This window comes from Bolinopsis microptera, chromosome 5, assembly GCF_026151205.1.
Source record: "Bolinopsis microptera isolate Bmic1 chromosome 5, MBARI_Bmic_1.0, whole genome shotgun sequence".
Classification (NCBI taxonomy): Eukaryota; Metazoa; Ctenophora; class Tentaculata; order Lobata; family Bolinopsidae; genus Bolinopsis; species Bolinopsis microptera.
The window spans coordinates 17,206,624-17,219,969 of NC_087076.1; the positions used below are offsets into that span (position 1 = coordinate 17,206,624).

The 13,346-nt window shown below is 37.9% G+C and overlaps 2 protein-coding genes across 3 annotated transcripts; both read right to left on the reverse strand.

Moving 5' to 3' along the window:
* Window positions 1–2,387: 2,387 nt before the first annotated feature.
* Window positions 2,388–8,661, reverse strand: LOC134815733 (cytochrome b-c1 complex subunit 7-like). The gene is made up of 5 exons (XM_063824312.1): window positions 8,571–8,661; window positions 8,298–8,422; window positions 8,038–8,125; window positions 3,240–3,329; window positions 2,388–2,865 (listed from the first exon to the last, which is right to left on the reverse strand). Exons 1-5 carry the CDS (start codon window positions 8,655–8,657, stop codon window positions 2,752–2,754), a joined length of 504 nt encoding a protein of 167 aa, XP_063680382.1. The 5' UTR covers window positions 8,658–8,661; the 3' UTR covers window positions 2,388–2,751.
* Window positions 8,662–8,818: 157 nt separating this feature from the next.
* On the reverse strand, window positions 8,819–13,300 carry LOC134815732 (uncharacterized). 2 transcript variants are annotated; one of them, XM_063824311.1, is made up of 9 exons: window positions 12,952–13,300; window positions 12,663–12,779; window positions 12,415–12,525; window positions 12,109–12,240; window positions 11,067–11,177; window positions 10,788–10,874; window positions 10,606–10,677; window positions 9,414–9,547; window positions 8,819–9,247 (listed from the first exon to the last, which is right to left on the reverse strand). In XM_063824311.1, exons 1-9 carry the CDS (start codon window positions 13,141–13,143, stop codon window positions 9,232–9,234), a joined length of 972 nt encoding a protein of 323 aa, XP_063680381.1. In that variant the 5' UTR covers window positions 13,144–13,300; the 3' UTR covers window positions 8,819–9,231. The 2 variants fall into 2 exon arrangements, with proteins under 2 accessions (XP_063680381.1, XP_063680380.1); XM_063824310.1 differs by lacking the exon at window positions 10,606–10,677 and adding an exon at window positions 10,449–10,553 and having other exon boundaries at window positions 12,952–13,218.
* Between the last annotated feature and the right edge of the window lie 46 nt (window positions 13,301–13,346).

Consider the following 13,346-nt stretch of genomic DNA (forward strand, 5'->3'; position numbering starts at 1 on the left):
ATGTAGTCTGACTTTTGTAATGCAGAATATTAGAGCTGTTGTGCTGATTGTTGTACCACAAGAAGGCAAAATGTAGACTCTCTTGACGCAACTAATATATAGTGCGCAAAGTAGGACGATCACGAACAAGCATCGCAGGTGCAGTATAGTTATCACAAACAGAACTTTAGGTGTCAACTTAATTTTTCCTAGCTTTAATCTAGCCGGCAACAAGAGCTCGCGCATTTAGTTAAACCTATGATTCTAAATTCTGAAGATCACATGTATCAAGCAAACCTCACTATATTCTCTGCTCAATACGGACAGTAGACTCCTAGCAAGCTGAGCATGACTTTGTGAAACCAATAACCAGCCATGGCAATAATGCAGGATCTAATTTACCTGCATATTCCGGGAGGTAGAGTAACATTGTTTGGACACGTAACAGCTACTCCTGTAATTCATATTGGCCGATGAGCTGATCTGATCGGTGTGAACTGCGAATCACTGTCACGTGTTATAACCAAGTTACACTAACATCCTTGTTTAATGATTTGCTAAAAACTAACAAATTTACTTTTTACTGTCTGAGAAACAATGCACTCAACTGGGTATAAAATATAGTTATAGTTTTTCATTACGAATCTGCCAGGGCACTATAAGACAGGTGACAATATAAATAACACCACCCTAGCTTCTCTAGCCTCTTATTAGTTATATATATAACTAAGAAATAGCCAAGAACATAAACCAATAAACAAGCTGGCTCGACATAGCTGACGTTGATCACATCTCTGATAAATATTCATCTCGTTGATCAGATACTAGTAGCCTGTAACTCCTAATTCTCATCAAGTTTCGACCGCGTGATGAGGTCACGTGTATATGTACCACGTGCACAAGCACGCTCTTAGGAGGTGCTATATAGTGTGGCCCACGTGGTACTTATCATTTGGAATATTGATAGATTTGAGCACGTGATGGGCATGTTGCCAGAACCTGTTCAGTGCTCACTAGACCTGCAAATGAAGCTACTACTAACAACACTTGGTACGTGTTGGTGTTTACCTAGAATTACATTGCGATATCACGATATTATATACTTCAACTTGGACAACAACAAATAAACATCAAAGGCTAGAGACAACAAGATTTATTGACTTAGTATTACTACAGCGTACAACGAATAGTGAACAAACCAGAAAACAATGCATATTCGTGATTTAATGCAAGTTTAACGCCGTCTAGTAGTAGTATAACTCCATAGTAATATAATACTCTAGTATATAGGTTTTACATAATACTAATAGACAACAAAATTACTTTAGAATACGTTGATATTCCGCCAGACTAGTGACGTGGTAGCTTTTTATGAAAAATCTTACTGAGCGGAACATAAATTATTCTTATTGAACGACGGTGAATTTAGCGTTCTTTGCCCTATAATTATATATGCACAATTTAATCGGTGAATTTTAGCGTTCTCTGCCCTATAATTATATATGCACAATTTAAGATATCACTTATGCCTTAGCATATTTCCATGTTTATAATATAGAGTTTGATATCAATTGAATATATTGTTATTAGTTTGGAGGCGCAGATTAAAACATTTGAACGATCCTGACACACGACAGAACAAGAAGTTATCATTCAGTTCAGGGATTCTTACAGGCTCGGTCATAATCAAATTTATTACGGTAACGTCTATTTCAATAGATCTTCAAAATTCACACTTTCCGTTAACCGTATTATCATAACAAGCCACATCTTGTGAGCAGCACTACTCTCAACGTGTCCTTACAATCCACAAATATAATCCGACCCTACCAAAGCAAGCACGAGCTAAAGTTGCGAAAAAGAGTACGGGCATTTTCTGACACTTCTCAGTTTGAAGTTAAAAGCAAGAACAGAAGCAGTAATGGGTTCGCGTTGGACCTGTTGACAAGGTTATATTATATCATATGATGACGGTAAGGACACATCACACAGGAACTCTTACGCTTCAACAAGGTATGCAGTTCAAGGAACTGGAAACGACAGCACAACTACCAACGAGAACCCCTTTTCGGAGAGGTGTTGTCAAGGTACACTTAAAGCTTACATGTAGCTCCTAATTGAGTTACCATTTATTGAATTATTGGTATAAGGACAAATTGGTATACTGGTATGGTAGCCCTAGCCCATTATTTATACTGCACGCAATTGGATCATTTATAACATTACTGATAAGATTTTGTCCAATAGTTATGGTTTGACATTTTTGTTACATTATGAATTACCTAAACAATCCATTGATCGAATTACCAAAGATAAAACGCGACGTAAAATCACGCGAAGGTACGTGCCTTATTTGCAAAAATGTCACAAGAATGTGTAATTTCTGTACGCTAAATTAAACTCACGTATAGCAAATAAGTTAACATATGACTTATGGTCAAATTGAAACTCAGCAATTTGTATTACAAAGCCAGGGAGTCGTATAATTAGAATTAGTAAATACAATTTCATGTCTGATTTTCTCTAAACGAGGATCACTAAATTACGTGAAATACAACTTAACCAACCGGCAAAAGTAAATACAAAACGTGGGGAACTTCCAAAACGAGTAAGTCTACACTTAAAGTAAACATAGCTGGCCGGAACAACAATCCACATTTTCTCATATCCTAAACTAATGACAACGTGACATTAGGACGCGGAGTCAGTAGACATTACTCTCGTCACGTGACGTTATGCGACGTCACGTGACGGTGATTGTCATTGATGTAACTAGTAGTTATCCCAGGCATCAGCTTCGGCTTTTTCTTTTCGTACTTGTTCGATCCAGGGCTTGACATATCGCACTTCACCGACTACCTCCTCCCACCTTTCAGCTTCTGGACACTGAGAGAGGGAAGGTGTTATGTCACGTGTTATATCACGTGTTATGTCACGTGTTATGTCACGTGTTATGTCACGTGTCCAATATACTGTCATGTGTTATTGGCAGAAACAAGGAACCTAGACACCTGTTAATAATGTGATATCTCACAGCTTACATAGTCAAATATATCATATATACCCAGATATTAAGATATGTGCTCTGGGCTGCACTACTTGCTCTCAATTATGTTACAGCTGACTACGATATATTTGCTAACTCAGCTGATACAGAATTTAATTACTGCTAAGAAGATAACTATAAATTAGCCTAATTTCTTCCCGTCTAATAGCAACACAACAAAAACATAAAGTTAGTGTTAGAGGAAAGCACGTACCACTGTTCGTTCAATGGCCAACTGGGAAGCTCGGAGTCCACGGAAATTACGGAGCTGCAGGTCGATGTCGTCAATCCTACTCAGTGCTGTCTGCAAAAATGTATTATGTGAATGTTCTGAAATTTATGGTGTTTCAACTCATCCTGAACATAATACTAAGGGGTCGTTACGTAATCAATATTCTAGCATTTTTCCCCACCTCCCCACTCCCCAGTCCCCCCCCCCCCTCCGTAATCAACCGTAATCAAGACCCAACCCCCCCTCCTGACAGCAATATTACGTAATCATGGCCTGACCCCACCCCCCCCCCCCCCCCTGACGTTTTTCCTTAGAAAACACTTTTCTCTACGTTTCATGCTACCCTGATCATGCAATCATGATGAGCCGAAATCATTGCTATGATATCCGGCCAAGCACCTTCTAAAATACTTACTATTATAGCCGGATATTCGATCAATTTCTAAATTTTATCACTATCAGAGTGAAATTGAGTAGAATTTGAATCAAACTATCGGGGGGGGGGGGGGGGGGGGGGGCGTGCAGGTACTTTTTTGATGGAACATAACCCTAAAAGTACCCGAGGGGTGGGTGGGTGTTTTATGAAATTTTCGAAAAGTATCATGGTACTTTTTTTGTCCCAAAAAAAAGAAGGGGTACCCCAAAACATGATTATAAAAGTACATGGTACTTTTTCATTACCAAAATGTTAGAATCGGGGTTTTCTGAAATTATACCTAGCTTGTTGTAGATCTAATTGGGTTTTTCTGAAATTATACCTAGCTCGGTGTAGATCTAATTGGGTTTTTCTGAAATTATACCTAGCTTGTTGTAGATCTAATTGGGTTTTTCTGAAATTATACCTAGCTTGTTGTAGATCTAATCGGGTTTTTCTGAAATTATACCTAGCTCGGTGTAGATCTAATTGGGTTTTTCTGAAATTATACCTAGCTTGTTGTAGATCTAATTGGGTTTTTCTGAAATTATACCTAGCTTGTTGTAGATCTAATTGGGTTTTTCTGAAATTATATATATTATATTATATCTAGCTTTACTCATACCCCGGACCCCCAGAATAGTCGGAAATTCAGAGTAAATGGGGGTGGTGTCCTTATTGCCATAAAACATTGTCTTGACATAGAATCTAAAATCATTCCTGTCAAATGTAGAGCCGAGATTTTGAGTATTGAGCTTTCTGACAAGTTAGGAAGAAAATCCATATTAAGCTCGTTCTACAGAGTTGGCACACTTGGCAATGATAACCATGATAGAGTCAAGCAATACCTACATAACATCCGTAGGCGTAGAAGAGTACAGAGCATTACCTTGGCTGGTGATTTGAATATGCCCCAGGTCAGATGGGATGAGGGCTCCTCCTCTGTTCCTATTGAACAAGCATTCATTGATACGTTTAATGATTTATCTTTACAGCAGCTGGTAACAGACCCTACACATTACAGGGGAAATGTTCTAGATGTAGTTTTGACGGATAAGCCAGAAATTATATCAGAATTAATTGTTGACAGTAAACATGGTATTTGTGGGTCGGATCACTATGCGATAAGATTTGACATAAGACTTAACGCTAATTGGACCAATTTAAATAATGCACTGAATTCTGAAAACTGGGAACATCTACTTAGTGGTAAACCAGTCGAAGAGGCCTGGTCAGTTTTCAATACTATTTTCACTTCTCATTGTAATTCACATATTCCTAAGATATCTGTCTCCGATGAATTTCAACCCCCATGGTTTGACTCAGATGTCTTTGATTTATGTAGAAAAAAGGAGCGACTACATGACGAATGGAAACAGTCTTCTAATCCAAAAAAATATTTAAAATTTTCCAAAGCTAGGAGGGATTTTAAAAATCTCGTTGATGCAAAATTGGACGCAAACTTTGAAGATGATGATAACAGAAATCTCATTAACAAAAAGTTCTGGTCTTTTGTGAAATCTAAATCAAACTCTAATCGCATTCCTGAAACAGTCAGCTACAATGGTTGCCTACGGTCCGATCCGCAAGGACAGTGTGAGTTATTCAATAAATATTTTAACGAACAGTTTACAGAGGGTAGTGATTATGATATAGATATCGACTTTTCCAGTGACCGTGATTTTCAGGTCAATTTCGACACTTGTAAAATCAAAGGTTTACTTGAAAATATTGATCCAAGTAAAGCGCAAGGGGCCGACAATATCCATGGAAGAATTTTAAAGTACTGTTCAGTGAGCCTGTCTAAGCCTCTTGCTATCCTTTTTGAAGCTTCTTATAAAACTGGATGTATTCCAGCAGATTGGAAAATGGCAAACGTTGTTCCAGTTCATAAAAAAGGCTCTAAAATTGAAGTTAACAACTATAGGCCAATTTCTCTGACAAGCATTATTATGAAAGTTTACGAAAAAGTAATCCGGGATGAATTGCTCAATCGATGTGAACATCTTATTGATCAACGTCAACATGGTTTTATGAGTAGGAAATCATGTACAACTCAGCTAGTAAATTTCTGTGACAGCTTAGCCCTATCTCTCAATGACAATGTTCGCACTGACATAATATACTTTGATTTCCAAAAAGCTTTTGATTCTGTCAACCACGACATAATTCTGTTGAAGCTCAAAGAACAATATAACATTGATGCATCTCTACTGAGATTCTTCAAGTGCTACCTTGAAAACAGATACCAAAGGGTTGTCATTGGAAATAAAATGTCTGCTCCCTGTCAGGTTAGATCAGGTGTCCCCCAGGGCTCAATTTTAGGGCCTACTTTATTTATACTTTTTCTTAATGACATTACAGAGGATTTGTCACCGGAAACAAATATAACCATGTATGCTGATGATACAAAAATATGGCGTAGAATCACGTCCCAGGATGACCATTGGCTGCTCCAGCGGGATATTAACAGTCTTCAAAATTGGGCTCATCATAATAAGATGGTGTTTCACCCTTCAAAAAGTCACGTTCTTTCTATTACCCGAGCATATTCTATGAATCGTAGTGTTAATTTTGTGTACTCAATGAATGAAACGGCTATCGAATACACAGACATTGAAAAAGATCTTGGAGTACATATCAATAGTAAGTTAGATTGGTCACATCACTGTGATATGATATACTCTAAGGCTAGTCAGAGGTTAGGCCTTCTAAAAAGAACATGTTACTTCACCAAGAACACTAAAAAACGTCGGGCCTTCTATCTATCTCAGGTTAGAAGTCATTTCGAACACTGCACAATTGTCTGGCGGCCTCATTCAGAAACCTCGGTGGAGAAACTTGAATCGATACAAAAAAGAGGTATCAAGTGGATCCTTAATGATATTTACTTGAGCCTTAGGGACAAAAAAAGGTATTTCATAGCGTGTAAGGAACTAAATATCCTTCCACTCTCGGTAAGGTTTGATTACAAGGATATATTATATTTTCATAATATTTTTTATGACATGTCAGTTGTGACATTTCCACCTTACTTACGACGTTTCATGGGAAGTAGGTTAAGGCGATCACATCTAGACGATCTCAGTATGATTAGTGACATTTCTCCTCAAGTTCCACAAAACCTTACGTCAAGCCAGACCAGATGTTCAGGCATATCTAAGTCTTACTTTTACAGAGCACACATTCTTTGGAATAAACTCCATTATGAATTAAGGGAAATCTCAAGGCCATCCGTGTTTAAAACCCATTTAATTAAGTACCTCTGGACAGTTCTAAACGACCATATAACATCCTCTGACAGTTAAACAATTTACCTTAATGTAACTATATTGTCTAAATATAAATTGATATGAAGCATAATTAATAAAATATGTTAAATAAAGTGTGTTTATAATTATGATTTATGGTACATTGTTATTTATTATATTTATATTTTAGGCTGTAACCTTATTAGTTCAATGGAATAAACCTAGTATGCCTTGGTTGCAGCATCGCTTCACTTATAGGTGCATTTAGGGCCCGATGTAATTGCTATGATCAGTTTACTGGTCAACTGGTGTTTCGGTGTCCCTTATTTTGTTTACACTCGGTCACTTGTCAAGGCATGTAAGGTCATTCGGCGATATTTTCTTTGAAATAAAATGATGTATTTGTGTAACAATTTGAAAGTTTATTGATAAAAAAAATACCTAGCAGCTAGCTCGGTGTAGATCTAATTGGGTTTTTCTGAAATTATACCTAGCTTGTTGTAGATCTAATTGGGTTTTTCTGAAATTATACCTAGCAGCTAGCTCGGTGTAGATCTAATTGGGTTTTTCTGAAATTATACATAGCTTGTTGTAGATCTAATTGGGTTTTTCTGAAATTATACCTAGGTCGGTGTAGATCTAATTGGGTTTTTTCTGAAATTATACCTTCCCCCTTTAGATATGATTGCAATTTCTGTGGCGGAAAACCTTAAAAAACCTTAAATTTGCAAAGTCAGCATATGTTCCATCAAAAAAGTACCTGCACCCCCCCCCCCCCCCCCCCCCCCGAACTAATGTCAAATTATTATTATTCTAGAGGGTAAAAAAGGAAATTTTGATAACGTAATCAACGACCAACCCCCCCCCCCCCCCCCCCCCCCCCCCCCCCCCCCCCCCCCCCCCCCCCCCCCCGTAATCAACCGTAAGCATTTGGAAACCCCCCTCCCCCCTCGGCTGATTACGTAATATGTGAACGACCCCTAGGGAGTGAAAGCAGACAAATAATCCCATCCGAAGAAGAAAAACATTCCCAAATTCTCTTAGATAATCCCAAATGTCCCAGGTAATATTTTTCAATTAAATGCCCCATTGTAATAAGCCCAATGTTTCTTACCCCGACATTCTTGTCTGTGGCTTGGTTGTAGTACCAGTCGTCAAATCTCAGACCTAACTCACATTGGACGCTCCTCGGATAATAGAACCTGACGAAGGAGATAAATTATTGTAAAGCTGATCAGAGATCTTTTGAAGAAGTTAAATATTTTAAAGATCAAAAGATAACTAAGTTTTATTTTTCATGGTCTACTAGTACAAAAGCGGTCTGTATTTTCAACAAAAAAAAAAACATCCAGAATCGTATCTCGGATATCTTACTTTATGATAGGAAACATGACTTTGTCAACTGCTCTCGTCAAAGCATTTGGAGGGATTGGATCCATCCTGCCAGTTACGGGTACTTGGCTCTTTGGTAGCATATTCACAGTCAGGTCATGTTGAATCTGAGCGAAAATTACCATAAAATATTAATGAGGTGTATACATCACATCAGTCATGCTGCTCTATGATTTCACTGCGACAACAAACAGTCCGAGCAAAAAATGTTAAAATGATGTTTAAAAGTTGTGAAGTTGTACACAGTTTACGAACCTTTGGAATTGACATACGTCCGGGAATTTCCTGGACACCAAATCTGGCGGCAGTCTTGCCAACGATCCCCACCTTAGTAAGAGACATGATGTCCTGTTCATTAGTTGGAATGTTAATTATAGCAGTGTCCTACAAGTAAGCTATTTATAGAAAATAGGAAACTGTACCTTACAGTTTGCTTTATATAATCATTTAATAAATTGGCAGACCACTTGTATATAGTAACTCGAAAAGTGAAAACATCCATATAATCAAACATATTTACATTCCGTACACAACAATACAGGATCAAAAGCGAACCGAAAAGCTCTCATCATAAAAACTTTATAAAACTATGCGTAAAACTTCCAGCAAAATGATGTTAGTATATTATATTAATCGGAAATTATCAAGAATTTTAACAAAAATGTATATTGTAAACAATGTAAACGCTCCAGCAATGAGCCAAGGTAAAAAGTTTCTGCAATCCAAGTAAAAGTACCTTTAGAAAATTTTATCAACCAGGCCAATGATGTATAAAACCCAAAGAAATAAATAATCAGTACATTTAAAGGTCAGTCTATCAAGCTAAAGATACTTGAATTACAAATCAATCAGGAAGCCCGTGATTGTGGCTTCATTTAACCAGACCAAGGGGTAAGGCAGAGTCTCTCATAGTCCTTTAGTAATGCCTGTGCCTGAAAGAAAACAATTACAATCGATACATTTTCCGCTACGATTCGTTAACATTGATTATACAACAAACTTCAATAAACAGTGCCCAAAAACATAAAAGGCCTTTTTATAGATTAGTTATGTCAATAAGTAACAGAAAGTAAACGAAAGAGAGTAATCGTAACTTACTCGGAATACTCCATGAACGGTGAATTTGAGGGAGGTGCCGTCTGCTCTCCATGGCTAGCTGCTAAAGTTGCTCCTATGCTCGGTTCAAAACCGCGACTCTCCATGCCAGACCGCGAGAAATGTCCTGGATCCGACTGTCAAATACATAAGAGTTATTTTAAATGCTCAGCTTCGAAAAAATGTTGAAAAGGAAATCAATTTATAAAACTTTTTATGCAGGATCAACTTAAAACGTGATTAACTTAATTGGGAGTTACAGTGTTTCAATGAAAATTTTTGTTTTAACACTGCACTGTTTGTCATAATCACAAATGACGAAAGCATATGGCACCCCACTGTATGACAGAGTAAGAGATCTTTGGAGTGAGTTACTGAACGTTGATTACGTAAACCAATATTAGGGACATCCCTCGAAATCATTCTAAAAACGGTGATCCCAAGAGGCTTTCTGGTTGTACAAAATTGGAGTTCACAGGATTCCATGGGATATCGTATCAAATGAGAGATAGATTGTGATGTGATCTCTTTCGGGCTTGCGCTTATCACATGTTTTCCATTTCTTGGCAACGGATACAATAAACCAATCTACCCATCGACAGATATGAAACGTACGTGAAAGGAGTGCTTAAAAAGCACATTGTGCGAGCCTTTTGAACATAATTTTGTCTTTGCGCCCTACAACTTTGTTCTTTAAAAATCGTCCAGTTTTTACAGCCACGAATTTTAGTTAGTTCTATTCATGGAATCAGGAGTTTTCTTGTACTAATCTAAGGAGTTAAACAATGAATTCAACAAGCTTTAGTCTGAGAATTCTGATCTTGAAGCTGCGGTTTATTTATCAACTACACAAGTCGTCAAAGAGTCCAAAAAGTTTGGGCACAACGATGCAGTTGGCACGAAATCAGATTGTGAACAACACAGAGAATTGAGTCGATGAATCATCAAGTTACAAATTTTAGATACATTCATAATGAACGATAAGGTATTCTGCACCCATTAGGTGCACAAACAGATGTGTAGTACAGTACATAGTACCGGTGTAAGAAGTGCAGTTAGCGCGGCCCAGCGGCGCTGGAGCGCACCTGGACTGATACCATCCATTCCCATGCTCTCCAAGACCATGTTCCTATTTACTGCCTCCTGATAAATTTAATTTAAGTTGTCATGTGGTTAAACTGAAGGTCAAACTTACTACTTGAAGTTTGGCCTGTAGCTGTTTTCTGACATGTCGTTCCATTGAATAGTACCGCTTTAGTTCCGTCACCTATTGAATGGTGTTAATAAACAATTCCGGACATATTCATTGCCCAGTTACTATAATGAAAAACAACAAAGAATATTACAAATATAAGAGCTGGACGAGACAAGTAAAACCTGACAGGAGAGAACAGCTAGTTGGTTCTTGTAGTCATCAGTTAACTTCTTCTCACCGAGTAGCTGGTCGTTCAGACTTTCAATGATCTGAAAAGTGAAGTGTTATTCTCTGCATACCACCAGACACCATGTATATTGGTTAATATAATGATAAATATTTAAGGCCCGTCTTGATTAAATCAACTGAAAAGCAATGGCTAGTAATATGGTATAACTACAGGCCTATTTGATTAACATTTTGTGGTTTCCCAAATAAAATTCCTGTACGATGAAAATAACCTGCTGATTTTCTTCCAGTGAAGTTGAGAGAGTATCACATTGTCGTTCGTGTTCAGATTTAAAAGCATCAGCTTCTGCTACCTGAACCTTCAGATAGCTATTCTCTGAGACCTAAAAATAAATTATGTCTTGGAGAAAGTTAATTATCAACGTTTCGACTCCCGAATTATATGTCAGCTTTGCTGAACACATATTTCTTGGCAACAGGGGCGTGCCCAGGGGGGGGGGGGCGATGGAGGCGGTCGCCGCCCCCTTTTTGAAATGTTGACCTATAATTTTTTGTCGAAAATTGGTTTATATAGCAAAAAAATATTTTTATAAAAAATTTTATAAAAATTTTCACAAAAAAAATTAAACGACATCAAACACAAGTATTACTTTTTAAACATATGTACTAATTTCGAACTAATTGAATAAGGCCGTTACACATGCCTTGTGCATACATTTCCCTAATATTCATCAATTCTTAATAGTTAATACTTATTACTTACATACATCTATAATCATTCGTGATTAATGATCATTACGTTACTTAGTCCATTATACAGTCAGAAATGGCAACACATTAAGAAACAGTTCAAGCTTAAAAGAGTCAAGAGATTAGTCATTAGTGATTAGAGAGAGGCAGATTAATATGGGAAAGAGGAGCTAAAGTATCTACTTTGATCTAGTATCTTCATGTACAATGTTAGATGACTGATGATATCCACTTGGCATCTAGGCTGATAAAGTTCAGAAATTTCTAATGACCAAGTGTGTATCAACTGCCTTGAACCTTCTGTAATGATATCCTTAATCCTATTGGCTTAGCATATAATTCTATAATTCAGTCAAAAAATTTTCCGTGGGCTGCGCCCCCGAGCCCCTGCCGCCGCTCGCTTCGCTCGCGGCGGTAGCCTCGGAGCTGGCGCTTCGCGCCGACTCCTCGCCTACCCCTTTCAAAAATCCTGTGCACGCCCCTGCTTGGCAAGCAGTCTTGTCTCCAAATCTCAATTATCAATGGAGTGTACATGTAATGATAGAAGCAGTCCACTTTACTCACTAGGGCAGAGTAATCTTGTTCCACTTTGGTCTTCATCCGTTCGAGAACACGGTCTTTCTCATAAAGTTGGTCTCGGAGATCCTTGACTGCTGCAGCTGCCTGGTCTATTTTCAGCCGCTGTGCGTTAGCATTCTGAGAGATGGATTATGGGGTTAATAAAGTTGTGGGGGTTGCAGTTGAACCTAATCTATCAAATCAATCACATTAACGTGCAAATCTAATAGAGACGCATTACAAACAATAGGTTTTGTTAGTGTTAGTAAAGGTCATGTAATTCTGGCAAATATAACAGAAAATAGGTCTGACCTTGTCCCCGTCGCTGAAGGATCTTATCTCGTTATTCTTCTGTTTCAGTTCACCCTTCAGTTCAGACATCTCCCTTCGGTACTCCATGTTATTTGCCTTAATTGTGTTCACCTGAAAAAATTAAACTTGCATTTCGAATTCTCAAATGACACATCGCAAATAAATATAAGCCGTGTCCATGATATTAATCACAATAATTGTAAGCAAGGGAATTCCAAAAATGCAGGTATTCAAGAAGTAAGACCAACCTTAGACTTGCTCTCGCGGGAGTTCTCGAGGAGCAGCTTCATAAGATTGTTGTTTTGTATCAGGACATGTTCTATCTCATTCTCTCTCTGCTCTACTTCCTTCAACTTCTGAACCATCTGAGAAATATGATTGCATTACGTTTCCATCACCATGTCACTGGATAGTGAATACACACTGTGTCAAACCAAAAGCACTAAAGCAATGAAACCTTTATAAAACAGATACAAATGTATAATCCATATTAGGTAGTTTACTTAAACGAAAATGTGAGATAAAGTTGCAAGTAACCTGATCGTGAGGAATGGTATCTACACGTTTCTTCTGCCGACTGCCATGTTCCGAGGCAGCACTGTTGCCTTGTTGTGCTGAGTTACCACGTGGCAAGTTGTTAGATACAGCGAGGTTGCTAATGGTAACACTATCTACACTGATTGTTGAGACGCTGTCCTCAAGCTCGCAGACATCTTCATATTCTGCCATCACATTTTGAGATGGGGTAATGGAGAGGTAGATTGATTCCAGCGAGGTAGTTTCCACCAGCTATTGGGGAGGGAAACTTTAAGGTTCACTTATTTTCTTCCTGTTTTCTTTAAATAAAATTGATTACCATAAGGCATCAGCTGCAAAACTGAAGAAAATATAAAGTCATGAATATTGGGTAGAATAAGTAATACTAAACACCT